Raw genomic sequence first — 25244 nt, forward strand, 5'->3', positions numbered from 1 at the left:
ATCATACAAAATAAGATTCAAAATATAAAAACAACAAAGTAAACCTCTGTTTCAGAGAGTATAAGCTATTGTGAAGTTACACTATATCAGAGCCTAGTCAATGGGTGGCAGCCTGATTGACACATAGGCCTTTATACACGCCAAATATGTGGTGTCTAAGGTGACATAGTGTTGAGCTATGATTTATGAGAAATTATACGCAAAATATGCGTACATATGCTGTATGTGCATCAACTCTTTGTTGTGTGAAGAGCGTTAGCTCTTATGCATCGATCTTCCAGCCTTTATAACTTCGTCTACGAGTAACATCTGCTGCGCTACAGTAGTTGCAATTGTAATCGTTTGCAATTTAACACTATAGTTATCCCAAATTCCTTCAGCTGCAGGAATGAGATACTTTCCGGTCTCCAAATCTACACCAATCTGTCTCTGACTTTCATTTTGCAAGTCCAAAAGCTCTAAAATGACCTCTTTACCATCCAAACCGGCATTATCCGTCAAAGTTTTAGGGATCATCAGCAAGCTTTCAGCAAAGACAGAAACTCCATACTTTGCTTTGCCTTTGACTTCATTTGAATATTTCTGTAAAGTGATATATATGTGTATAAAATACTAACCATGAGAATGTTGTAGAGTGCGATTTCTGTTGATCCAGCTCCAGGAAGTACCTTTTTATCGTCGATTCCATTTTTCACGGCTCTCAAACAATCTCTGATAGCATCTTTGATCTGGTTTATAGAATAATCACTAGATCCTTTAATTAGTATTGTACAACTCGTAGGATTCTTTACTCCCTCTATGAATGTGAATTTTTCCTCACCCAAAATTTGTTCATAGACTTCTTCCGCAAAACCCAAGTCGTCTATGGATAGATCTTCTACACTGTTACACGGTGTTCCACCGCAACATAGAGTAATACGTTCCATATTTCTCCTTTTAACTCTTCTAAGAGCAATAATTCCTTCCTTGGCAAGCATATCTAGAGCTGGAGGATCTATACCTTTTTGATTGAAAACTGAGAATGTATAGCCATTTTCTGGTGTACATACTTTGTGTTTGAGTTCAATGATTTTCCTAACTTTTTCATCTGTGAAATTACGCTCTGAGTTCACCAATTTTTGCCTCTGCTCAGCACTAGAATAAAAGAATCCAGCATGAACTTCACTCTTTTCATATTCAAGTGAGCAGTTGAGCGTCAATATATACGAGTTCTTAAGCTTCTTGGGCATATCTGGATGTCTGGATCCGTGATCAAAAACCATACCACGCACCAACCGTGTTTCGGATGCAAATCTATGTTTCATATGCAATATTTCAACCATGAACAAGTCAAGGGCTTGATCTGGTCTATAAATTAGTTTTACTGCATCTACAACTTCTTTTGCAATTGAAAGAGCTAAGTTTCCGGGAAGTTTAGTACAAACAGAGGTTTTTGCAACACTACCAAGGATTTCCCAATCAAGTTCTTTGCCTGAGTCATCCAAAGTTACTGGTATGGCCATCTCAGGAATCGAATCTAACACCTTCTTTAGGGCCAAATCAAAGCCGTCACAGATAAACTTTGGGTGGACATTCTGATACAGAATATATTCTTCACTGTTTTTCATCAAACTTGTGGAAAATAACACATTGGAAGTGGTTCCATCGCCTGTAACTTCGTCCATGGCAGCGGCAGCTCTACACAATACCATTGCTGTAGGATGTTGTATCATCATTTCACTCAATAGGACGCTACCGTCCTTTGTAATTTTTATATTACCTGCACCATTTACCAACATTTTGCAGGTGCCTTTGGGTCCTAAATTTGTTTTAAGTATATCGAACAAGCTCTTGGCGGCGTGTATGTTGGTCGCAAGAGCCGCTATAGCCTGTAGGCTATCCGCACGGCTGTTTAAAATGTTTACAGACATTTTAATATATGTGTTGATCTATTTGAGTGGTTGGTTGTGTCTTTGATGTCTTTCTTTGTAAACAAACGTGCAACGGTTGACCGTTTTTAAAATATACCTCTCTATCCAAACAATTCAAATAGTACACTTAAAATTAAGATTCTTTGATAAAATCAAAAGAGTTTTCTTTATGCAAATGTACACTTGATCTCACAGGTTCATGGTGTAGGGTTGGATTCCTCCCAAACTTCTGTTTTACTTTTCATAGGCTCTTATTGACCAAGGCTGTATTATGAAGTCGAGCTTGCCTTACGTGTGGTGTATGCCTTGTCTCATGAATAGTTCGTGTTCGTACTTTAGCATCTACACATTTGTGTACGTATAAATGTCTTATTCCTCGGGACTTTTAAAACACCCCTGTGCTATAAACAATGGATTTATGCGCGGAATAAGGTATTTTGGAAATACAGGGCCTGAATATAAGGGAAAGATAATATTGTGTGATAAGCCAAAGTATAGCTTATGCCGCAAATCGGTTGAAATCGCAGATTATGAGGACAAATTTTGCATATTGTTGGACGGGAAGCTACTTTCAACTCCTTTTGGTAACGATATAGTCACACATTCGAGAGAATTGGCAAATCACATAAAGCTTGAATGGGAAGCACAAATAGATAAACTGACACGTTTTGGAACAGTACCGCTAACATTATTACTTTCACGAACCCTTGATTTCTCTGATTATTCAAAGGGTACGCATATCGTAGATTTGCTTGATTCCCTACAAACTGATACACTGTTGTTCTATGAACGGTGTGAACCAATAGACCTTCCAGACTTAGGCAGTCTCTCTGAAGATGTTTTATCTCAGATACGACCATTGGATCTGAAAGTTTTGCAGTCAAGTATTATAAATCGCCTTTTGGACTTGTTCGCAACTCATTTTCGACTAGAGCCTATTGTTATTTCTGATACCATTTCAAAGTGTCCTGTTCAATCTGATGCCACTCTGAAGGTACTGCATAATACCTTGTATTCCCTTGAAAATCCACATATAATAACGGTATTACACCTACAAAAATGTCTAAAATCATTGATACTACCACTCATGTTAATTCACAAAATGGTTACACCCACAGATGCACTCAGGGCCAGTCGACTGGAAGAGACACTAGAAGCCGCAAATTGGGGTGTAAATGATGAGTTCAAAGCTACAGAGGATTTAATAATGAAAGAAATTCACACATGTCTATTATTCTTAACTTATATGCACTAAACCACATACTTATACATGTATAAATTATTGGCTTAAAGAACTGTTACAGCTTTAGAAAGTCCTCTAGGTATGTCAGGATTTCTTCCACAGAGTAATGTAATGTGGTATGCAATGAGTTGTATGGGTATTATGCATAATGCAGAGGTTAGCAACCCACAACTCGGAACAGGGACAACCATGTCAGCAAAGTGTTGTACCATATCTGGAACGTCTGTTAGACAAATTATATATGATCCCCTAGATTTTAGTTGTCTAGCACAATTCATAGACAATTCAGCATCTTCCTTGGTGATGATGCATATAGCTGGTGTCATTTCAGTTGGGGAAATCATGGCTAATACTCCATGTTTCATTGCTCCGCACAACACAGCCTCAGCTTGAATATAAGAAACTTCCTTAAATTTTAAGGCCCCCTCCTGAGCAATAATATAGCCACAACCCTTACCAATTATGTACATTCTACTAGTATCTCTCAATTTTTTGGCGACTTGCACGTAAATATCATTTTTAGAAAGCAAATCGGAAATACACGATCCGAATTTCAAAAGTGAACCGTATATATCTGATACCAATGAGGCGTTTGAGGTATAGAAACCTTCGTCTTCCTTTATACTCCCTTGAACCGAAACATCCTTTTGTGAGAGGACATATGCACCCACAAGTAGTAGTAAAACAACTTGTGCACTAAATGCCTTTGTGGATGGCACAGAATTTTCTCTACCAATACGAAGATAGAGAGAAGATTCACAAGAACGCTCAAGAGAAGAGTGAAGTATGTTCACCAAGGAAATATTAAAACAATTTGGGTTAATAGACTTTATAAAATTAGCTGCAAGAATGCAATCTAACGTTTCACCACTATTAGATATGTGAATTACTACATTTTCTGGATTCCAGTATCTATACAGGGTTAAATCAGATGAATCGTCGACTTCTATAGATTCAAATCCGAATCCCTTCTGCAATATTGTTGCAGCATATGCCGCTGCATATTTTGAACTTCCACAAGCAACGAAAAACAGTCTCTTAGACTCTACAAGTTTAGATATTGCAAACTTATCGAGGCTTGGTATGGTAAATTGTAAAAGTGATGGGTCCAGTGAAGAGAGTATGGAGCATTCCTTTTCAATTTCATCAGGGTTTCTGTCAAGTAAGCAATAATTGCCCTTTGCCCTTTCACTAATTTCTCCAAGGACACCTGTCCCCTCGCATATGGAGGATAGCACTAGCCTGGCGACATATGGTTGCTCCATTGCCTCTTTAAGAAACCAATGATCAAATGGTGCGGGAGTTTCACTAATCTTCTCCACAGACAGCTCAATAAGAGGACTTGTTCTATATAATTCATCTACAACCTTCCTATTTAGTTCGAATATATCTCCATCCTCAAGAGCTATACATTCAGTTGCGTCATGTGAAAACACAGTAACTTCACTAGCAATGTATATTCCATCATCTTTAGTAGATCTTGCAAATAATAGAGGGGCTTCTGAACATGCAACAAAGAGAGAATTCGGATGTGAAATTGAAATCATGCAAAGAGCCCACGTACCCTTAAGTCTGGAAACAGTGCGCTTAAATGCTAACATTACATCATTACATCTATCATATTCCAAACCAATGAATAAAGCAATCGACGCGGAGTCGGAGTCAGGCAACTCAAATGCAGGAATTTCACCCTTTTCTATTGATGGTTTATAATGCTCTTCAAAAATTTGTATAGTGTTTGAAACTGTTCCGTTATGCACCAGAGAGAGACGTTTCTTAAAATCGAAATGAGGATGTGCATTAGAATCCGATGGTATACCTACTGTAGCCCATCTGGTATGGCCTATACCCAAGTTGGAGTTTGAATGGGAATCCTTCACGCGTGACTTTAAAATTTCGAAGCAATCGGCGGGAGTACCTACACTTGTACACTTTGTAACATTCAAAACTCCCTTATCCAGAGTACATATTCCACATGAATCGTAGCCCCTGTGTTTCATCGACTTTATACCATGTAATAGAACATCCTTGGTTTCCTCTGGACCAAGGTAGCCTACTATGCCACAGCATTCTGCGTAACGGATGGGAAATATAGACTTAAAGCGATGGAACAACGAAGATAGATAGTCAATTCCAGACTTTCCATCGGTATTGCGGCATCTTGATGAATCAACGAGATGTTTATCTTTAGGATTTAGCCAATTGTAAAAGTTAGTACCGTTGTTAAAGGTAAAGAAGCCCTTTTCAGCCAAGTACATTTTGCTTGCATAAGCATTCCTGACTTGGCAGAACTTAAAGCCGAAATTTGACACAATAGGGTAGTCAAATATGATTATTTATGATATAATAGACAGCAAAACATTTGCAAACACAAAAGGATACCAGAGCTCTCCGCAGACCCTTAAAAATTTTCACTGATTACAACACGATGACAGTTGCAGCCCGAATATAAGGTCATCATGATACTGTTGAGATGCCGGCTCCTTACGATATAATCTTGGATAATTAGATGTCATCAACAAATACAAAGGTATAGAAAACACATGCATATGAGATATTGACGCCGGTATTTCGGTATTAAACTCTATACTACGAAAACTTAGCGTTATGGATTATACTTCATAACTACTTTCACATCAACAATCTAATTTGCACTAAAATAACAAGAACTACGGGTGGAAGCCAGAAATTCAGCGATTTTGGCTGTTCTCTCGTGGATTTGATTCATGACGCAGTCCCCATCGTTGTACGTATCGACAATCGATGGCTGAAATACCCTAACACTTTCATAAAATTTACTAAATAGACCTTTATCCAAATTATAAGCTAAATGCAGGAATACTAGTCGTACTTACCAGGAAATACCCACATTCAGTGTTTACACATTTGCCACCTGGATAAACTCACCATTTATCAGGACATAATCTTTTTGGACTTGTTCTGTTTGTATCATAGTTTTGGATAATATTTTAATATACAAAGAGCAATCGCTTCTCTGAAAAGGTTTTAGGGCTGCACATTGTAACAATGATTCCTAATATGGATCACTCCTTACTCTCTAAACTCCGGCTGACACGCGAAGAAAGCGACTTTTTTACAAGGTTGTTTGTGGAATGCGATAATAGAGGTTGTGGTATGATAAGTGGAGATGTCGCCTGCAACTTATTTAGAAAATCTGGACTTCCGGATGACATATTGTACAATATTTGGGAATTCGGAGATCCAAATAATTCTGGAGAATTGGACTACCTGGGATTCTGTATCTGCTGCCGTCTTATTGCGTTCGCTCAGTCACACGGTCCATCGGTGATAACCCAAAACCTCGGCGGCAAGCTGTATCTAACCCCTCCAAATGTACTTCCTTCCTTTAATGAGGAGTATGTGTTTTCCGCACAATCTGAAGTTTATATTATAAGGAGTGAGGATGTAGAGCGTTACACATATCAATTTTCGTGCTTGGATATGAATATGGATGGATATATTGAAGGGGATGATGCCAGAGACTTTTATTTATCACAAGGCGATTTGGACCAGGATCACTTGATGCATTTGTGGTCTCTTGCAGATATAGATAGAGATGGAAGACTCACGGTTAAAGAATTTTGTATCATGCAACAACTTGTGCGTGCTTTACGTGAGACTCACTGTTCCCCGCCCAGCAAACTTCCAAAGGATCTTGAATCATTTGCTAAAAATGCACCGATTCCAGTATCTAGTGCATTAGTTCCAGATGGTAATATACCCTTAAATAGGAGTATATCTCCAAATGCTCTTCCTAGTAACAGGAATGCAACTCCGGAAATCCTTACCGTAAAGGATTCCGAGTCTGCAAAAGGGGTGAAAAGTGAAGCTCAGATTTTGTCAGAAATACCAAAAGACTTTACTGGAAGGCCGCCATCAGAGCTGTTAAGAATTGCCGAACTTTGTATAAAGGGACTTAAAGAAGCTTGTGATGATGAACGTGAGTTTGCGACCAAGAGCAACACTGAGGTTGCAGACATGCAGAATAGATTAAAAACAGAGGCAAAGGCTTTGGAGCTAGTTTCTAGTGAATATAGAACGTTACATGGTGATTCAACAGCCGTTGTGAAGAAGAGAGCCCTCATGGAACAGAAATTGAAAGTTATACAAGAACAAGCCGCAGATATGAGAAAAGCGGTAGAGGATCTCAAGATACAAAATATTGCCTTGAGCGCAGCATTTGAACGTAATAATGAAGATCTCAGCTCTCTTCAAAATTCTAGGCAAATGTATTTGAAGCAACTAGATGAAGACAACGCTATTCTCAAAATTGAGGAACGCGAACTTAATGAACTTGTAAATACACTTCAAGCACTAAAGAGAGAAAAGGATGTCCTCACCCAAAAGGGCAACGCCCTAAGAGAATGTTTAATGCAGTCTGAAAATGCTACCAAAACAATGTTAAGATCACTGGAGCATGAGCAAGCGAAAATTGCAGAAGCCCGCTCCCACAGAATTGGTATCTTGGAGGAAAAGCTTCGTGTAACTGGTGAAATTGCCAAATATAATAATGCTTCAGTTTGTTCTGAAGACATTGCTGTCAAGAGTTCCAGCAGCATTGTTCACTCAGCTGCCAGGGGCGATTTAGATTCAAAGGGTATACGCGTTTCCAATCTTTCTCTAAAGGTTGGCGATGAGTTCCCTGTGTAACATATATCGGTTTATGATTTATGTTGTAGATTCTTGTTTGAGTTTTCTGCGTTTCATACGCTGTCGCTGACCTCGGCTGTAGGTTCTGTTTTTTCTCTTAGAAGATGCTTGTTCAGTTTTATTGAGTTTCTTCATATATTGTTCCTTCCTCTTGTTCTGTATGTATATCGCTCTACTATCTTCAATTGCAAACTCTGCAAGTATCAACCTCTTGAAAAGGGTAGAGTTGTTGGCCAAAAATTTCAATGCCTCCATTGCAAGTTCATGATTTATGAACTCCACAAAGGCAAATGGTTTCCTGCGTTTCATTTTCATGTCTCCAACCTTAACCTTTCGAGATTCATCAGATAACAAGGTTATCTTTAGAATACCCCTATTTGGATGTTTTTTTGCCTTTTCAATATCTTCGTCTTCGCTTTTTGTTTTTTTAAAGTGTGATGCAATAGCAGTTCTCAACTCGTTTGCGGTGACAGTTGGAGGTAGATTACGTATACAAAGTCTTTTAGGGTTGATAAACATATTAGGATTCTTCATTTTTTCAAGCTTTTCCTTCAAACACGAACGGTGCAGCTTTTGTTCCTTATCATTCAATTGCTTAAATTCTCCAGAATGTTCATCTAAAACGCCCATCATCAATAAGTGCTTGTTCTTTTTTTCATTTGCCTTATTTTCCTTGTCTTCCTTGCGATTTTTTACAATTAAAGATGCCTCATCCCTACTGACTGCAAGAGACAACCTTAGTCTTCTTCCACGTAGAGAAAATCCAAGCCCAGCTACCAACTTATGTTTTACTTTCTTGTCTTTTGTTTCTACAGAAAATTCGTTATCACGTTCAAGGGCGAGTTCCTCCATGTTCAATACTTCATCAGCGTCCTTTTTGCTAGAAAATAGTATGAATGCAGTGCCACGATTTGCTCCCTTGTCATCTTTACATATTTTGCAAGATTCTATGGATCCATATTTCGAAAAATACTCTTGCAATTCCTCCTCTGTAGCTTCGTAGCTTAAATTTCTGACGAATATAGTGCGTAGCTTAGGATCAGAATCGTCTTCTCCTTCATCATCCTCCTGGCTAGAATCCGAATCCTCGTCTATATATTCTACCTTTTCTTCTTCCTCCCCCTCCTCTTCTTCTCCATCGTCATTTACCTCTGCATCACTGGGTTCTTGTGCAGATAAAGTTTTATCTTCATCTGCAGAATTTTTTGGCTTGGTGGAATAAATATCCCTAGGAAGTGAGAGTGTTAGCTGTATTCGCCTATTATTAAACATAGTACCGTTTAACTTATCGATTACTTTTTGTGAAGAGGCCAAACTAGAAAATTGGACAAATGCGAATCCCTTCTTTGATCCTTTGGGAATGTGTATCTTGGCTTTTGGATCCACGGAAACAAAGAATTTTTCAAGTTCAGCTTGCGTTGCATCAAACGGCAAATTACGGACAAATACCCTACCGGAATGTTTTGATTTATCTCCAAAGTGGGTAATTTCGCACTTTACCTTGATGAGTTTCTCTTTTTTATCGTGTGTAAAAGGTATTTTAGCACCATTTAAAATTGAATTTGCCTTTATACAGTCTGGTATGTTCCAAAATTCTACATTCCAAATACCGTCCTTCTTTTCCAGAGACTTATAACTCAGGTTCAATCTTCTGTCAATTCCGGTACGAACATCTGATTCTGTATATTTATCTGGAATCCCAGATACACGGAGAGATTTGTAAACGTCAGCCTTTTGTCTACCTTTACTTATGGATACCTTTAATTGGGCACCTTTAAATTCGTATCCATTGAAGTATGACATATAGCTCATTGCAATATCATGTTTTGCTATTAAAACACCTTTTCCATCATTTTTAAGAAAACACTTTCTATATTTACCCAGCTGCGATTTGTGGTTATCAATCAGTCCTCTAAATTCCTCCTGTGTGCCAGAAAAGTTGCTAAAAATGATTTTGGAGCGGACGCCTTTTGTAGAAACGTCAACGGCCTCCATAATGCACTTGGTGGAATCACCATCTACAGGGCCAACAGGCTTGAGTTCATTGCTCTTTGAGGATTTTTTTTCAATACCCTTTTTTGTCTTCTTTAGATTTTTTTTGTCCTTGGTGTTCTTAGTCATTTTTGCTTGATTCTAAATTCTCCAAGTTACGTTCAAGGTATGGATCAGGAGTGTTTGAATTCAAGCTCGTATCTACAGGGATTCCCTTTGGAGTATCAACCTATACATATTATAGTGAATGGATCCAAAGTCACGTGTAAAAACAATGTACTTGGTAGAATGGACAAACCTCCAGGAATGATACTTTCTGAACAGATTCCCTAATTCTTTCAGAGAGCGATAATTTACTTTGTTCAATTGTAGGAACTGTGGTACCTGTTCTGTAAACCTTCTCAAATTTATACAAATCGAGCTTGCTTGGTACCTATACCATAAAATGACGATTGAACGACGTATATAACAAATACCTGTAGTTTACGCCATAAGGTGGTCATTTTTTAGTGTAAACTTTAGATTCTTGAAAACAAATTACAAGTATAATCCCCAAAACGGAAAAACGACGGACCCAGGCCCCCATTATACACAAATCGGAATTATGTACAGAAAATTAAGGAGTTAAGTTATGAAGTTTAAATATTATCTTCTTCGTCCTCTCAGGATACTGCTAATAACTTCAGGTGTGACCTTTGTGAGCTTCTTTTTGGCCTTCTTGGTCATCTTCATAACTTTCGCTATATATGTAATGTATAATGCATTTCTAGATAGACATACCTGATTTTACTACAACTGCATTGTTTCCTGCGGATTTAATCTCATTTTCAAACCTCTTTTGCTTCTTTAACTTGATCTGCTCTATCCTTTTCTTCCTAATTTCCTTGTTCTTTTCGATGAGTTCCCTGGAATCCTTGGATATTTCCTTCATTTCCTCTTTTAGTCTCTTGGCTTTTTCCCATTTTGCTCTGACTTTATCATCAGCGCTCTGTTTGCTCTTGGCTGTCAAAAGTCTCACAGGTTTACTATTTTTCTTCCATACTCTGCCTGAAAGAGGAGTTCCTTTAATAGATAAAGAGTCTTCTGGATTGCCCATATTGGAAAAATTGTGGATTCCTTCCGTTTGTTGCGATATTTGAGGGTTTCAGAGGGTTTTGACGGTAATTCAAGTTTCCTAGAGGATTCAAGAATAAAACTCGATAAAAAAATATAAAAACTGGATTTTGCGATTTTTAATGTGCTATATTTTACATTTGATGTTAATTATCGGTATGCTGGAGGCTAAACCCTATTGGAGATTGGCACCCGTTCTATACGGTTCTCTTCATCCTCATGTTTCCATATTTTGAGCCTTTAAGATCACCTATGAACATATATACCATAATTTGGTAGCTAAAATTGGTATTAGACATCCATAGCTAGATTTTTGATTCATAGGCAAGGCTCTCCTTTGCTTAAACCGTCTCTATATATACCACTGTAATAGCCATGGAATATAAGTTAAATGACCTTATAACAATTTGAGGCACCTATTGGCGCTAGTTAGCCTTTTAGATGTTACTAGCCCTTGTTTTATAGCCCCTAAAAAGTCTCCTTGCATGCTCATCAGACTCAACCACTTCCTCTGACTCAAATAGAACGTGAATTTGAAAACTATATATGAATTTAGTTTATATTTATCACACTTTATACTTTATAATAAAGAATAATTTAGTATGTAACAATAAAAATTGTATACATTATATGATATAAAAACATTCAAAATGCATAACTATTTCTTTTTTGGGGTAGCGTTTGTACTATCCATTAATTTCGTGACCTTTACTAGTGGAATCAAAGTCAAGGATGTTTTTGCTTCAAAATTGCAGCAGGATGGTGACCATATTCCAAATGACTACACTAATGAAGGATTAACCTTTGCTGAATTGGGATCCTTTTTTACTCCAGTAGAGATTGCTGATGGAGCTGGAAACAGTGTATACTCCTTTTTACATACTGCGACAGGGTCTACGGGAGTAAATCATGACTCTGTAACTGCCTCCAAAAAATCATTAAATTTTAAGATTTCTGGAACAGTAAAAGGGTTGATTAAGGACCAACCACTCACCGTTATGGTTGGAACAACCTATGGCAGCAGATATGACATGTTACTTGAACAAGTTGTCGATGTGAACTCACCCAGATTTACCTTTTCAGTTCCACGTGGGACTTTTTACTTGAAGGTTGAAGGCATTGGATACTTTTTACCCGGTGCTGTAAAAGTTCCTGTTCCTTGCAAAAGTGCTAAATGTCCATTTCTCAATGATACAAACGCAAGTATTCTAGAGGTTAAATTTGCAAATGGTTATGATTCAATATATAGTTACAACTGGAAGCTACAAAATGTATCACAGTTTGGTGTAGAGTATGTTAACAAAGTTCCACAGGATGAAGCGTCCCTATTAACGGCATTCGAAGGAAATGTATCAGCCCATGTTGATTCGTCAGATGCAGCTGCAAAGCTGAAGTTGATGTTTGGTATTGAATTGCACGGTGTTTGGGGTTCTGAGTATGCTAGCCGTTTATTGTCTGTGATTTCCAAGTTTACCTGGATGAGAAATAGGCTTTCTAAATGGAGAAAGAATCAAAAGTGGCTTTTAACAAATGAAGCTTTATATCCACAGGATGTTCAAATAACCAGATACACTAATAGGGATCAAGATTCCGAATATGAACAAGTTGTGCAAATTTCCAGGGACGCCTTTAAGTTTTCAAACAAGCAGGCGATTGACAAAAAATCCAATGGATTTTATTTTTCAAGACGCTTGTACAAGGCTGTGATTAGAGCCATATGTTTGCACAACCCAGCCTATATGAAGCACTTGTTTAAAGAGCTGCACAATGTAGAAATTTTGGAACCTTATGAATTGGAACACAAGATCCGCACAGGTACTAGAATTTCTCGCTATCCAAGTACACACTATCAGTCATGGTTTAAACATCCAGAGGAACTTGTTGAAATTGCAACATCTTGGATGGAATATCCATTAGGATTACACAAGGTGAAGGGTCTGAAATATTTCTTGAGACGTGTGGATGGGATGGTAAACCCAGAGGAACCAACAGCACCTGCAATTGCATATCCTAGTGGACCGAATGTTGATTCTTATATTGAATTTATGGAGTGTGGATTCCGCCATTACCCTGATGTTTCTCAGCTCGTTTTGCATGAAATTGCCCATTTTGTTGATTTTAACACAATACCCGCAGATATACGTGCGAAATGGGTTCAAATTGGTGGATGGGTCAAGGATCCAAGAGACCCAGATGGGTGGTCGACTAGACAGCAGACTGAATTTGTAAGGGCCTATGCACACAAAAAGAACCCTTCTGAAGACTTTGCATGCAGTTTGGCAGATTATGTTCTGAATCCGAGGTTGTTGCGTAGTAGAGCACCAAGGAAATATGATTTTGTAAAGAATCACATTATGGGTGGTTCATATTATGTTGTCAAGGCTTCTCACGAATTCCAGGTTTTGAATCTGGGCAACCCAGACTATATGTTCTCTGGAAGGTTACAAGAGATTGATGTAAATGTTACCGGAAGAATAAATGAACCAAAGAAGGTCAAGTTTAATATGAAGTTGTTGGACCATGGACCGGATACATGCGCTACATACATTAGATTTAGGCTTGCTTCCGAGAGTGGCACCTTTGTCGATGTTTCAATGAGCAATCATAGATGTTCACACACCTTTTCCACAGAAATTGTAATGAACCAATACATGAAACGTGGAATATGGACCACCGACCAAATTGTTGTAGGAGATGATAACGGTTTGGTAAGGTACGTAGGAACATCAGATTTTGGACTGAGAGTTTGGATTAACAATGGCTCTGAGGACTATCAGGATCCAAGGGCTATTATTTCATCAGTCGGAGTAGCACTAATCAGCAAGGGAAATACAAATATCGTACGAACCACATGGCTATTGGTTGATGACGGAGAGCTTAAGGACGCAAACACGGCTTACGCAGCCATTAATGGCAGTACAACTAGTCAGCATTCCTTGGCTGCTTATTCTGGAATGAAGGTAAATACGCCCATTGAACCCAATAACGGCTGGCGTACGAGTGTGTGGAGCGGCTCCAGGAAGGTTCCGACAGAATATTGCCTATCTCAGGGTACTTCCGCAAATTTTAATGGAGTTTCCTTGAATAAACACAAATTTTCCGGACGAGACAACTATTTTGGCCTAACACCTGAGGAATCTCGTTCAGGGCTCTTTAACTGCTACCAAATTGCAACAAATATCCCTTTAAGCAGTGCTTCTAGGACAGGAAGTTACTATCTTACACGAATAACAAGCTACGATTCGGCTGGTAATTCTCAACTACTCCAGTGGCCTGATAAAACTGGACCTTTTGTGCAGTTTACAAGCTTGCAAAGAAACCCGGATAATTCACCTCCACAAGTGCGTAACATAGCTGTATCTAGCAGACCTACGAATCCAAGGGCTCCAAACGGAGAAACTGAGGTTTGTATACATGCATTTTAATGAAGAATTACAGGTTACAATAACATTTGAATTGGGCGATTTTCAGAGCGGTATATCTACTGTATGGATTAAACTCAGGGATCCATTTGGCGCTGATGTTTTGACATATCCTAGATTTGCTAACTCTAAGGGTTGGCAAACGATTAGACACGTTCATGTACTTCCTAGAGGCTCGATTCCAGGAATTTGGCATTTGGCTAAAATTTATGCTGAGGATAACGCTGGAAATGAACTTTCTTTAGACTTGGCTGAACGAGTATTGGTGTCGTCTAGAGCTTAAGTTACTTAGAATGGTGAATTTGTTGTTTTTGTCTTGTTTTGTGGCTTGTATATATGCAAGGGTTTCCAGGGTTCTAAAACCTTACACTGGTACCACAGGTTTATATTATGGAGCATACAGAGATGATATATTGGCAAATAAAGTGCAGCCAAGATTTCAACATGTACAGTACAAATTAGCACGTGTAAATACCTCACCTTGCCTGGCAACTATTAATTCACCAAATCTATCTACACTTTCAGAGAGATCAGATAAAACACTATCACGAGTTATATCAAATGTATCACGTAAACTAACAGATATTTCGCGCATTACACTTAAAAGTGCTAAGGAAAAGATAAGAAGCATAGTGGGCAAAGTTCATGGATTTTTGGCATCTCGTGATCATTTTTACATTTCAAGATTGGTACAAGGACTCTTGAGGATTCCTCCTGTTACCGCATTTTATCTTACGACATCTACACTAGTTGCATTTGCATCGTACTTTTTTAATGACAATTTCCCCCTAGATTGTGTGCAATATAGCAAAGAAGGATTATTGTGTGGACAGGCTTGGCGTTTATTCACTCCATACTTTTATTTTGGACAGTTGTGGATGGCACATTTTTTAATGTCACAATCTGTAGCAACATACATGTCCTCGGTTGAAACAGCCATGTGTACCTGTCCGGAAAAATTTCTCGAGTTTTTATCATTTGGTATGGTTACTATTTCATTGTATGCATTTTTGGAATCTGAATTGTTTAAAAATTCATTCTTGACAACATTTGATAGTTTGGCTTACCATTTGCATACATTCATCCTCTACTTTTGGGGACGTTTGAACGAAGGAAATATGGTGAACTGTTTTGATTTGTTTTATGTTCCAGCTGAATACATTCCATACCTTTTTATGCTGCAAAACTTTTTACTTTATCGTGAGTTTTCAAGAGGGGATATTGCAGCAATTGTCTTTTCATATATTTACTACTTTTATATTTGGGAATGTAAGGTACTGAAGCCATTTGACATGCTAAAGGGAACACGGTTTGAGAAGCTTTATGATAGATTTGTAATGGAGAGAAATGTATAATATATGCTTTCTTGGAGCAAACAATTAAATTTTATTATTGCATGTTATTCTTGTCTAAAAGGTCTGAAATTATGGGCCATTGTTGACTTGATTTAGAGATCGACGTTGAAATGTGAATTTTGGCATCTTTGTCCAAAAAGTTTCCAAACTTTGGTTTGTTTTCCAAGAGTGACTCTAGTTGTTGCAACAAATCGTCTGTGTCTAATTGCATTTTGTTGAATATTTCAAATACATATTTTATCAGTTGTGGTGATTCCTCCAGGAGATTTAAAATGTTTGTTGAGATGTTTTCCACTAGAATATTACACGACTCGTTTATGCTGGGAAATGTTGTTATTGAATCCAGGAGTCTCAGTTCAATCTATAAAGGGTGTTTTAATTACAGCATGCTAGGATGAAAACTCACCTGCAAAGTTATATTACTTGCTATTTTCGGATCATCTCTCTTGTCTAGAATGCTTGGTATCAATGAAGGAAATAAAAATGACGGAAGGTAGACATTAAGAGAAACTAGGCACTCTAAAAGAAGCACCAAATGCTCATAATATAACACCGCACAATTTATCCGCTTGGCTAATTCAGTTACACATGTACTTAAGTTTTTCCTGAAAATATGGATTAGATTAAAGAGGAACGAACTCTCCATGCACATTCTTGAGATTGGAAAGTGCAATTATATGCCTCAACGAGTCCATTGGAGACATCAAAGGTGCTCTGTTCAATATTTCTGTAACTATTGCTGAAAGTATGATTTCCCCTTGCTCGACACTGGGAGTTTTTTCCGCATCTGATTCTCCTTGATTGTTTATTTGCACATACACCTTTGATACAGCGATAGAAAAGTTTGCAAATTCGACTTCAGTTAGCTGTGGAAGCCCAGATAGCATACACACAGCCAGTTTTTCCAAAAACTTTAGATCGTGATATTTTAGGCGAGTTAGAGAGTGTAAAATTGCGGTCATTGACCTAGGTTTTATTAGATCCATATCACCTTCCAAATGCTTTACCAGTATATCTAAGACATGTGAACAAGTATAACGTAGTCTTCCACAGGAATTTATGATTTTGATGTTATCTTCTACCGAGGGTATAGAATCACTTAGCAATACATGGAGCCTATTGGTTAGATTAGTAAATAACTCAAAATTGCGATAAATTGGAAGGGAAAATGAGTGAAGAAGAGAAGTGATTTGAGGAATGGTAAGTTTGTCTAAAAAGTCACGGGTTCTATCAGCAAAGTAGCGCAAGTCTTCGGGTTTTACAACACCTACAGTTGTTAAAACAAGGTTTAGCAAAGATAGATGATACCTTCGTGTATAGCTTTTCGAACAATCGAGGGAAAGTTCTCATGAGTTGCATTTTTGACCCTGTCTATCAAAATGTTCCTGATTTTCTGCATCTCGTATAATATGTGAGCATTAAAAGGTGTTATTTTAGAGCTATGGATTCTACATTATGTTACACATTTCTATTATTTATCTTAAATGGCGCCATTGTTCTCGTTTGCCGTACTATGGGAAATTTCCCACCGGAGCATCCAGTTTTCTTGGAAGGTGACATTCACTCTGCGATTAAATACAATGTCATAACAAATTATTTCCATTTGTTATTAATTATCCATATGGAACTGAGCATACCTGATTCGATTTTCAAATCTCCATATTTCTGGCAGGTTAGACCTTGCGAGGTATTTGCTAGAATTGAGATGAATAGAAGGGTAGTATACGCCGGAATAGCTAATCTCAGTGCTCTGAAGGATACTTGGTGGACTAGGGATTAGAGAAAAGATTCCTTGGACATTTCGCATTTCCCATATGCCATAGGACGAAATGGATATTAGAGCCGTAAAAATCTACAGAAGATAGTCTAAAGCTCGAGAAATGCACCTTTTTACTGGGGAACAGAGATTCTTGTTGAATAACATCTGCCTCCAAGTTGGTACTTATGGAAAATTTGGTTTATAATTAATTAAAATTAGACAAAATGGACTCCTAGACCTGGTATAATTCCACTGAACCACATGGTGAGGAACCAATGGCAGTGAATAGACGAGTGCGTAAGACACAATACACCGGACCCTCAGCTGCTATTTACTCCAATAAATTAGTGCCTAAATAACGTAAATTTGACAGTATATACAAAACTGTCGCTGTACATTGGGTAGATGTCTGGGTTTAGGTGCTAGGCTACTGCACAATCTCCCCGTTTGAGATTAGAATGCAGGAACATGAGAACCTTCTACATATTTTTGAATGAAGAAATTTGATATGGTTGATATCTGTTTCTCTTTTTGGTGGTGGTACCTGGATTAAGGCAGCATGTATATGGATGTCTCCTTCGCTGCATTATTGTCACCTTATTTCACAACCGTGTATAATTTCGGTGTTCATGATCTTACCCTCGGAAATTATTGCAAATCATCATCGATTTACTGTAACATACACAAAAATTGCCCCTTCTCAAGCTTCCCATGCGACTGGCCCCATGTATGTTCCCTTCCTTTCTCTGTTATTCCTTCTCCTATTCCGGAGCTAGGTGAAGTGTACCATAATGAACTATATTAAGTATATGTTTTGGGGGTTTCTTTATTGAGGGGGAATTGTCTCTTTCGCATTACTATATGAGCTTTAATTAGAATGCAGTTTGTATTTTAAGAATCACTTCCTTTTCTCGAAAATGAGGATTTTGGTTGTGATACTAGTATTTTTAATAAACGAATATTGGATTCATGCTGCAGATCCCCAAGGTAAAACATCGAATGCGCCCTCAAACTCTCCTGGGCAACAGACACATCAACAAGGCGGGTCGGTTCCCGTAACGCCGGGGCAACCTGCAGAACATGAGATTCAACAAAATAACTCTTCTAATAAGGATAAAAACAACTCGTCGACCGGTAGGTCAGCTGAAACTGCCGGGGAATCGGAGGATTCTTTGCCTCCGGCTGGTGAGTCTGATGAAGAGCAGCCACCTTCACTCAAGACACTGGGTGCCCCTGAGCCTTCAAATCCATGGCTATCTGATGGTTCACTGGATACCAGTGACATTTCAGGAGTCAGAGTTGAGAAGCCACGCATGAAACTTTTCAAGCGTTCGCTTAACCCACGTTCGCCTATTATGCTGGACCTCATGGGCGACTATTGGACTGATTCCATAGAACTTACACAGCATCGTTACACGGATTATACATATCGTGTCATTGAACCTAAGGAGGAGTTGTATATTGAGAAGGTTGTTTATGGAGGAAAGGAATTATGGATTGGAGAACCTAGATACAATGATAAGGAAAGGTTTTATGATAGGTGTTATCTTATCGAAATCTTTGCAAAGTCGTCTAAAACTTTGATAATTCTTTCGACTCTAACAAATACCAAATTTATAGACTTTAATTTTGTAGTAAGGGAAGGCGAATCATATGTTGGTACATCTGAAGAGACTACTACTTTCCGCGATCCGTACAATTCTGTGGCTCTCAGCCTTACAGAAAGACCAAACGATAGGTTGATCGACTTATACGGAAATATCACCCCTAATACAATCTATTATTACTTTGGACCAAAGGATGGGGTCCGTATCAATAAAGTTAGACATGGAGACAAGATTTTGTGGAAGGGTGAACCTAATTTATTGCACCCAAAACGTAGCGATAAGTGCTACAGCGCTCAAATGCATGTTGGTCATCATAGAACATTGGTTATTCTGCTTACCTTGACAGACAGTCACTTGAAATATCATAGGTTTATTTTGGAACACGAGAAATGCCTAACTATACAAAGGTTCCCACCAAGGCCCGAACCCAAGAAAATGCCTGAACCGGAGTTAGAGCCCGAGCCTGAGCCTGAACCAGATCCGGAACCCGAACCGGAGCCACCATCACCAGCACGTGATCTCTATGATGTGCCTGTAGAAGAGGAGATGCCTCCAAAGGTAAGGAGGGTATTGAGGTTGAATCCCGTGGTTCCTGTTACCGTTAATCTTGGTACCGTGGATGAAACGAGATGTCAAATGTTTGATACGTACTATGATGATGTGCCAACAAAGATGTTTTTTCCAGTTGGTGACTACGTCATCACCAAAGTTGTGTATGGGGACCTTCATATTTGGGAAGGCCAACCTGGTGACAAGTGTGTATACTTCCTCGTAAATATAAAGGATGGCAGGCCTGCTTATGTAAGTTTCCATACTGAAGAGTTTGATGGATTGAAGTGTGTTTATTCTAGGAAGTTTGCTGGAGAAGATTTGAAGGTTGTAAGCTTCAAAGATTTTACTAAGACTTTCCAGGCTATGCAATTAGGTACCCCGTTTAGATCTGTTTTTACCCTGGATATACGGAGTACCGAGGGTAGTGAGAAATTTAAGCATTTTGTAACGGATTACGTTGGTGTCCCTACAAAGTTCCTTATCGCCAAACCTGGTTACCATGCTACGAAGGTCGTAGATGGTAATCAAGTCATCTGGGAGGGGAAACCAGGTAGTAGTAAAAACAATAAAAAGGATGTACAGAGATGTCATATCCTAAAGGTTCATTATGATAATGGAAAACCCTATTTAATGCAATTGTGCTATTATCCAAATAGGGAAGGTCGTCAGGGACATTACTATTCATGGTTTTACATAAAATTAGGTGAAAAATGGCACAGACTAGAGAAGGAGATCCAATACGATGCTATACTTACTAGGTTAGGTACCATGGAGATTGTCGATTTCAACAATGTATTCGGAGGGGATATGCCAATTAATTCCACTGATGATGCAGAAACTCTCGCAGATAAATATACCCTACTAATAACACGGAAGAAAGAGAGGGCTGAAAAGATTGAACAGCTAAAGAAGACTGCTAAGGATAGATATCTTGAAACGCTTAAGGCAAGAGAAGGGCAACAGTCTGATGATGACATTATAACCACAACTATCCATGGACCCGCCATGCCTGCAACCCCGAATTCTGATAGAGTTAGCAAATCAATTGATGTTACTTTAGATGCCATGGATAAACGTGCCGCCACCGTAACAAAGTTTTCGGACTATGGAGCTTTAGGCTTGAAGTTTGTTCCAAAGGAGGGTTATGCTATGCCTAGGATTACTCAAGATAGTTGTGAGATATGGCAAGGTAGGGGACGTGAACATTGTTTAGAAGCTTATATTTATTTCGATCTGGAGGGTCATAGGTTGGCCAAGATTAGGCATACAGGTCACGAATTTATGAATATGGCATATCGCCATCGTGAAGGTAAAAATTGGCTGGAGATTACTGAGGAGAGGTTTGAGAATATCTTAAATTCCATACGTGCTCAACTTTCCTATGTCCCATCTGCCTCTGAAATCAAGGCATCCAAGGCTGACAAGAACATACAGTTTGATGCCCTTGGGAGTAGATTTTTATCTTCGAGTGCTAGCGCTGCCAAAAAACATGTGGTTTTGGACATTTCTCATCCAACTAGTGCGTTCTCTTGTACCGTTGTATCTTCTTCTCCACTCCGTAAGACATATCGCCCCGGATCAGACTATTCTGTGCAGAGTATCGTGGATAGCGGAGTTGAAATCTGGAAAGGAGGAAAATCGACTTACTGTGACTTTTTATCAATGGCATTTGATATTGATGGACGTGCTAAATTGGCTCTTATGTCTATTATGGATGATGGTATCCTCACTGGAGCGTATAAATACCGTGACGGTAGTAAATGGGTTGAAATCATTGAGTCTGATTACCAACGCCATCTTAAGACTCTTGAAAGGTCCGTAAGAGCAGCGGAAGAAGCAGAGAACATAGCTGAAAGTTAAGCTAATTCTAAGGAAAAATGATTATGAAAACACTTAATTACACGGAAATAAGATGGAGTTTTAAACCATATTTAGCAAATTTCGAGACTTCACACGACCAAAAAAGGCCTTTTCACCTTTATGGGCGAGTTATTTTAACCACCATTCATTCCGTATATCAATGGATTAGCTCAATGCAGTAGCTTTTTACACACACTTGTCTTAGTGGGAAAACTACCACAATCTGTGGCCGTAAGGCTTAAATTATTCTACTTCCGTTTTCATGCATTACTTATGTCGTGTGATATTGTAGCAGGGTTCCTCTAGTACTCATTTGGGGACGTTTTATGCTGAACCGTGGACTATGTACTGTATAGGCATGTACATGCTGTGACAAGATGTGCGTGGGAGATACTGATTGAGGATATCCACCGCTGGAGAGACTCACTCGGATGATTTTACGATTTGTGAAACTGGAGAAGTAGTCAATATAAAATGACTGGGAACAAAAGTGTTGTACGATAGCGTTTAAGAGTGTCTGCATCAAAATGGTAAATCTGTTCATGATCTCCACTTAGGAAATGATGCATACATTCCAACGTTTTATAGGATACCTCCGACATTCTATATGTATAATATGTGTTTAGGGCACCCAGCCTTTCTGCAACACCCGTCTTCATCGCTCTGGTAAAGACTATGCCTGAGTCGACCCCCAAATTCCAAGACAGTGTCGCAGATATGAATAGAGAGCATCATTACACAATTGTCGATCTGTAGTTTTTCTCGATGAAAAGAGATTTTAAACGTTCTAGAGAATGAAGACACAACCTGAAACAGATATCATCAACAGTTTTTAAAGATACAGAGTCTACGTATAAACGCGGTAATGTACAGGTGGCTATGAACTCCTCTAGTGATAAAAGTACTGCTTTGCCCAGGATAGGTTCGCCTGGTGTGTTGGGGGATTCTCTTCTTGGTTCATAGATGTCTAACAAATAGCATTTTCCATAATACTTGTACATTTATAATGTTCGAATTTTACACAAATGTTGTATACATACTCTTGTATATATCTAGTATACCTTTTACAAATTTATTACACCCAGAGTTTGCTCCTTAACAACAACGGATCGCAAAGCCATGCAAATGAAGGTTTTAGAGGTCAAATTATAGCTAAATATACACCATTATTCATAAATCACACAAGGCTTGGTAGAAGGTTCGATAATCCATATAAAAGCTCGCGTACTAGCAACCGTGAAAACCATAATGGATATCCCAGCATAAATTGCGACTATGGATATGACCATGCGGTAAACATTAGTCCATTATTCTCAAACAAAGCCAATTCTGGTACTGATGACGTAGAGAAGGAGATTTCCTCCATATATTCTGATTTAAAGAACAAAAAATACACCTTTAACGACCTTCAAAAGAGGCTAGTGGATGAGGGAATATCGTTATATGGCTGTAATAAACCGGATGATGTTATAAAACGAGTAGCTGAGCTGAATGTTTATGGAAAGGAGAATCTTGAAAGCAGACTACTGGAAAGTGATCCAGATTATACATTAGTTGCGCAGAAATATCTTGGAAAGTATACACAGGAATATAGTGCCTGCACAAATAATGAAAGAAAAGTGTTTATTTCCTCATTGGTCGACGGCCTAAAAACATTCGATATAGATACAGTCAATTTGGATGACCTGCAAATTGTGAATCTCTACGCCAAGTTGCAAGCCAAAAGAAATATAAACAATAAACTTCCTGCTGCAAAGTAAGTTGTAAACAAGTTTTGTTCCACGTGATACTTGCAGACACGAAAATGAGGGAAAACAAACAATTGAGTGTTACAAGAGTGAAGTAGATTCCATTTTCACAGCATATATTAATATTAAAGATAACAAAGATTTAAGGGTACGATTAAATACTTTATGGCATATTTTTGTAGGATGACTATATATCTTCAGTCAGGGAAGAACTTTTAAGCTCCGGAGTTGATATCTCTGACTGCCACGGTGATGAACAACTCATAAACAGGCTAGCTTACACACGTGTTTTCCCTCAAGTAGAGGAGGCTCCAAAGGTTCCACCTGCAAGAAAAATTAAAAGAATAAGGAATACTAACTTGGGCCCTTTTAATGCGTTTTCTATTTTCGGTGATTCATTCAAGGAGCTTTTTGATGATTCCATGATGAATGATGATCAAGGTTTGTCGATTATAAATGAGATGTTGTTTTGCAGGAAACTTTTTTGAGGGTTTCATGAGTGATTTACACGGTGACAATATGATGGACGGCATGAATTTGGGCAATGGATTTTCAATTTTGAAGGATTTAGCATCAATGTTTGGATTAAATAACGGATTTTCCCAACAAGTAAAATTTTCTACAGAAGATAAAAATGTTAGAAATGAGGATGTAAACAGAAATTTTAAAGCGGCAGAAGATGTAGAAGAAGGTATGTTGTTTATTTACACAACCATTGATAAATTAGAGAGTGAACATATCGAAACCGACCCATCTTTGCTAGTTCTACAGCAAAAGGCCCAACTTTCAGGGGATACAAATCTGCAAAGCATGATAAACAAATCCATCCAGGTTCGTATTTGTGTCTCATGTTTTGTTAATATACCAACATAGAATCCCGAGATGAGAAGGATACTCAAAATGGCTGTAAATGAAGGCTATGACAAGGCTAGAGAAGCTTCCAAGAATGATCGCACGTTATTGTATATTTTAGAAAAACTCAACGACAAACACCTCTTTTAACATTTTATCGTTATACTCTGAATTTGCTATACGGATTATTTACCATTACTAGTCCATTCATCGAGCTCAGAATTACATTGTAGACATACGATCCTAATGTGTATATAGTTACGGTACTAGCGATTCATGGGAATAAACGGTGCACCTGACCAAAGTTGGCAAGATTCCATTCTCTCTGCACACACATCTAAATGTCAGTACTTTAATTGAAAATTATGCGTTACATTCTACCGAAACATCCATAATATGGCAGAGTGCAAAAGCATTGAGGTTTACATAAAAAAGCCTAGTTTACAGGGTTGTTACGATAGCTTCCAAGGAGAATACAGATGTTATACCCATGTTAGGGATAATTCAAAGCGTATGAATGTGAGCAGTCCCCAAAGGGAGACAATGTATGGAGAACATGGAACTCATACAGAACCTGTGAGTAGGAATGAAGACCACCTAGTACAAGTTGGTGATAATCTGTGGGAATGTAACATTTATATAAAGATGGAAGATATCAATGAAACAAATGGGTATTCTTACTATGCCCAGAGTTACATCATTGATTACTACTCTTCCCTACAGGACAAGGGGAATTCCCAGCATGAAGATGCAGACAGCAACAATACAGGATTTCTTCAAACTCCTGACTACTCAGTGCTAGGCTTTAATCCATACTCGAATAATAGTTGGTATGGAGATCATGCAAGCAGAGAATTTGCACAAACACTTCAACCACCCTTTGAGGGTATAATCTCCATGAACAATTTTTCAGAGACTGGAAACAACTCATTCAACTACCAACACAGAGACATATATAGAGGTTATAATACGCACATAAGCTTTGTGGACCATATGGATATTGCTGCAAATCAGTATGGCTATGTTCAGGGTCAACCAGTCAAACAATCGCATAAAGATCAAAGTTGTTTCAAACCAGTTTTCTCCAAAGGAAGCAGGAAAAAAGGTATAAGGAATGTAGGTTTATAAGCTTTAACAGTAGAGTAGTGAATGACTACTAT

General features: G+C 38.3%; 13 protein-coding genes across 13 annotated transcripts, besides 2 other annotated features; 7 read left to right on the top strand and 6 right to left on the bottom strand.

Annotated features, from left to right (window-relative positions):
• Positions 1-253: 253 nt before the first annotated feature.
• Positions 254-1910, bottom strand: BEWA_051470 (chaperonin-60kD, ch60, putative; the record flags this gene model as incomplete). Its single annotated transcript, XM_004832490.1, has 2 exons — positions 254-582; positions 618-1910. 2 exons carry the CDS (start codon positions 1908-1910, stop codon positions 256-258), a joined length of 1620 nt encoding a protein of 539 aa, XP_004832547.1. The 3' UTR covers positions 254-255.
• Positions 1911-2221: 311 nt separating this feature from the next.
• On the top strand, positions 2222-3165 carry BEWA_051480 (conserved hypothetical protein; the record flags this gene model as incomplete). Its single annotated transcript, XM_004832491.1, has 1 exon — positions 2222-3165. The coding sequence occupies exon 1, from the start codon at positions 2275-2277 to the stop codon at positions 3163-3165; it is 891 nt and encodes a 296-aa protein (XP_004832548.1). The 5' UTR covers positions 2222-2274.
• A 32-nt stretch (positions 3166-3197) lies between these two features.
• Positions 3198-5411, bottom strand: BEWA_051490 (glucosamine-fructose-6-phosphate aminotransferase, putative; the record flags this gene model as incomplete). Its single annotated transcript, XM_004832492.1, has 1 exon — positions 3198-5411. One exon carries the CDS (start codon positions 5409-5411, stop codon positions 3198-3200), a length of 2214 nt encoding a protein of 737 aa, XP_004832549.1.
• A 691-nt stretch (positions 5412-6102) lies between these two features.
• BEWA_051500 (conserved hypothetical protein) lies at positions 6103-7824 on the top strand (the record flags this gene model as incomplete). Its single annotated transcript, XM_004832493.1, has 1 exon — positions 6103-7824. The coding sequence occupies exon 1, from the start codon at positions 6181-6183 to the stop codon at positions 7822-7824; it is 1644 nt and encodes a 547-aa protein (XP_004832550.1). The 5' UTR covers positions 6103-6180.
• Positions 7825-7842: 18 nt separating this feature from the next.
• BEWA_051510 (conserved hypothetical protein) lies at positions 7843-9945 on the bottom strand (the record flags this gene model as incomplete). Its single annotated transcript, XM_004832494.1, has 1 exon — positions 7843-9945. One exon carries the CDS (start codon positions 9943-9945, stop codon positions 7843-7845), a length of 2103 nt encoding a protein of 700 aa, XP_004832551.1.
• Positions 8923-8977: a sequence feature (CT-rich).
• A 130-nt stretch (positions 9946-10075) lies between the features above and the next one.
• On the bottom strand, positions 10076-10319 carry BEWA_051520 (conserved hypothetical protein; the record flags this gene model as incomplete). The annotated part of the gene is made up of 2 exons (XM_004832495.1): positions 10076-10249; positions 10293-10319. 2 exons carry the CDS (start codon positions 10317-10319, stop codon positions 10076-10078), a joined length of 201 nt encoding a protein of 66 aa, XP_004832552.1.
• A 142-nt stretch (positions 10320-10461) lies between these two features.
• On the bottom strand, positions 10462-10912 carry BEWA_051530 (conserved hypothetical protein; the record flags this gene model as incomplete). Its single annotated transcript, XM_004832496.1, has 2 exons — positions 10462-10556; positions 10597-10912. The coding sequence occupies 2 exons, from the start codon at positions 10910-10912 to the stop codon at positions 10462-10464; spliced, it is 411 nt and encodes a 136-aa protein (XP_004832553.1).
• A 667-nt stretch (positions 10913-11579) lies between these two features.
• On the top strand, positions 11580-14634 carry BEWA_051540 (conserved hypothetical protein; the record flags this gene model as incomplete). Its single annotated transcript, XM_004832497.1, has 2 exons — positions 11580-14333; positions 14368-14634. 2 exons carry the CDS (start codon positions 11580-11582, stop codon positions 14632-14634), a joined length of 3021 nt encoding a protein of 1006 aa, XP_004832554.1.
• Positions 14635-14644: 10 nt separating this feature from the next.
• BEWA_051550 (uncharacterized protein) lies at positions 14645-15706 on the top strand (the record flags this gene model as incomplete). The annotated part of the gene is made up of 1 exon (XM_004832498.1): positions 14645-15706. The coding sequence occupies one exon, from the start codon at positions 14645-14647 to the stop codon at positions 15704-15706; it is 1062 nt and encodes a 353-aa protein (XP_004832555.1).
• Positions 15707-15740: 34 nt separating this feature from the next.
• BEWA_051560 (conserved hypothetical protein) lies at positions 15741-17105 on the bottom strand (the record flags this gene model as incomplete). The annotated part of the gene is made up of 4 exons (XM_004832499.1): positions 15741-16067; positions 16113-16311; positions 16346-16973; positions 17015-17105. 4 exons carry the CDS (start codon positions 17103-17105, stop codon positions 15741-15743), a joined length of 1245 nt encoding a protein of 414 aa, XP_004832556.1.
• Positions 17106-18382: 1277 nt separating this feature from the next.
• On the top strand, positions 18383-21740 carry BEWA_051570 (hypothetical protein; the record flags this gene model as incomplete). Its single annotated transcript, XM_004832500.1, has 1 exon — positions 18383-21740. One exon carries the CDS (start codon positions 18383-18385, stop codon positions 21482-21484), a length of 3102 nt encoding a protein of 1033 aa, XP_004832557.1. The 3' UTR covers positions 21485-21740.
• Positions 19493-19572: a microsatellite.
• A 769-nt stretch (positions 21741-22509) lies between the features above and the next one.
• On the top strand, positions 22510-24234 carry BEWA_051580 (conserved hypothetical protein; the record flags this gene model as incomplete). The annotated part of the gene is made up of 6 exons (XM_004832501.1): positions 22510-23240; positions 23281-23380; positions 23415-23673; positions 23708-23923; positions 23960-24063; positions 24106-24234. 6 exons carry the CDS (start codon positions 22510-22512, stop codon positions 24232-24234), a joined length of 1539 nt encoding a protein of 512 aa, XP_004832558.1.
• Positions 24235-24729: 495 nt separating this feature from the next.
• Positions 24730-25212, top strand: BEWA_051590 (hypothetical protein; the record flags this gene model as incomplete). Its single annotated transcript, XM_004832502.1, has 1 exon — positions 24730-25212. The coding sequence occupies one exon, from the start codon at positions 24730-24732 to the stop codon at positions 25210-25212; it is 483 nt and encodes a 160-aa protein (XP_004832559.1).
• Between the last annotated feature and the right edge of the window lie 32 nt (positions 25213-25244).

This window comes from Theileria equi (assembly GCF_000342415.1).
Source record: "Theileria equi strain WA chromosome 4 map unlocalized gcontig_1105316255039, whole genome shotgun sequence".
Taxonomy (NCBI): domain Eukaryota; phylum Apicomplexa; class Aconoidasida; order Piroplasmida; family Theileriidae; genus Theileria; species Theileria equi.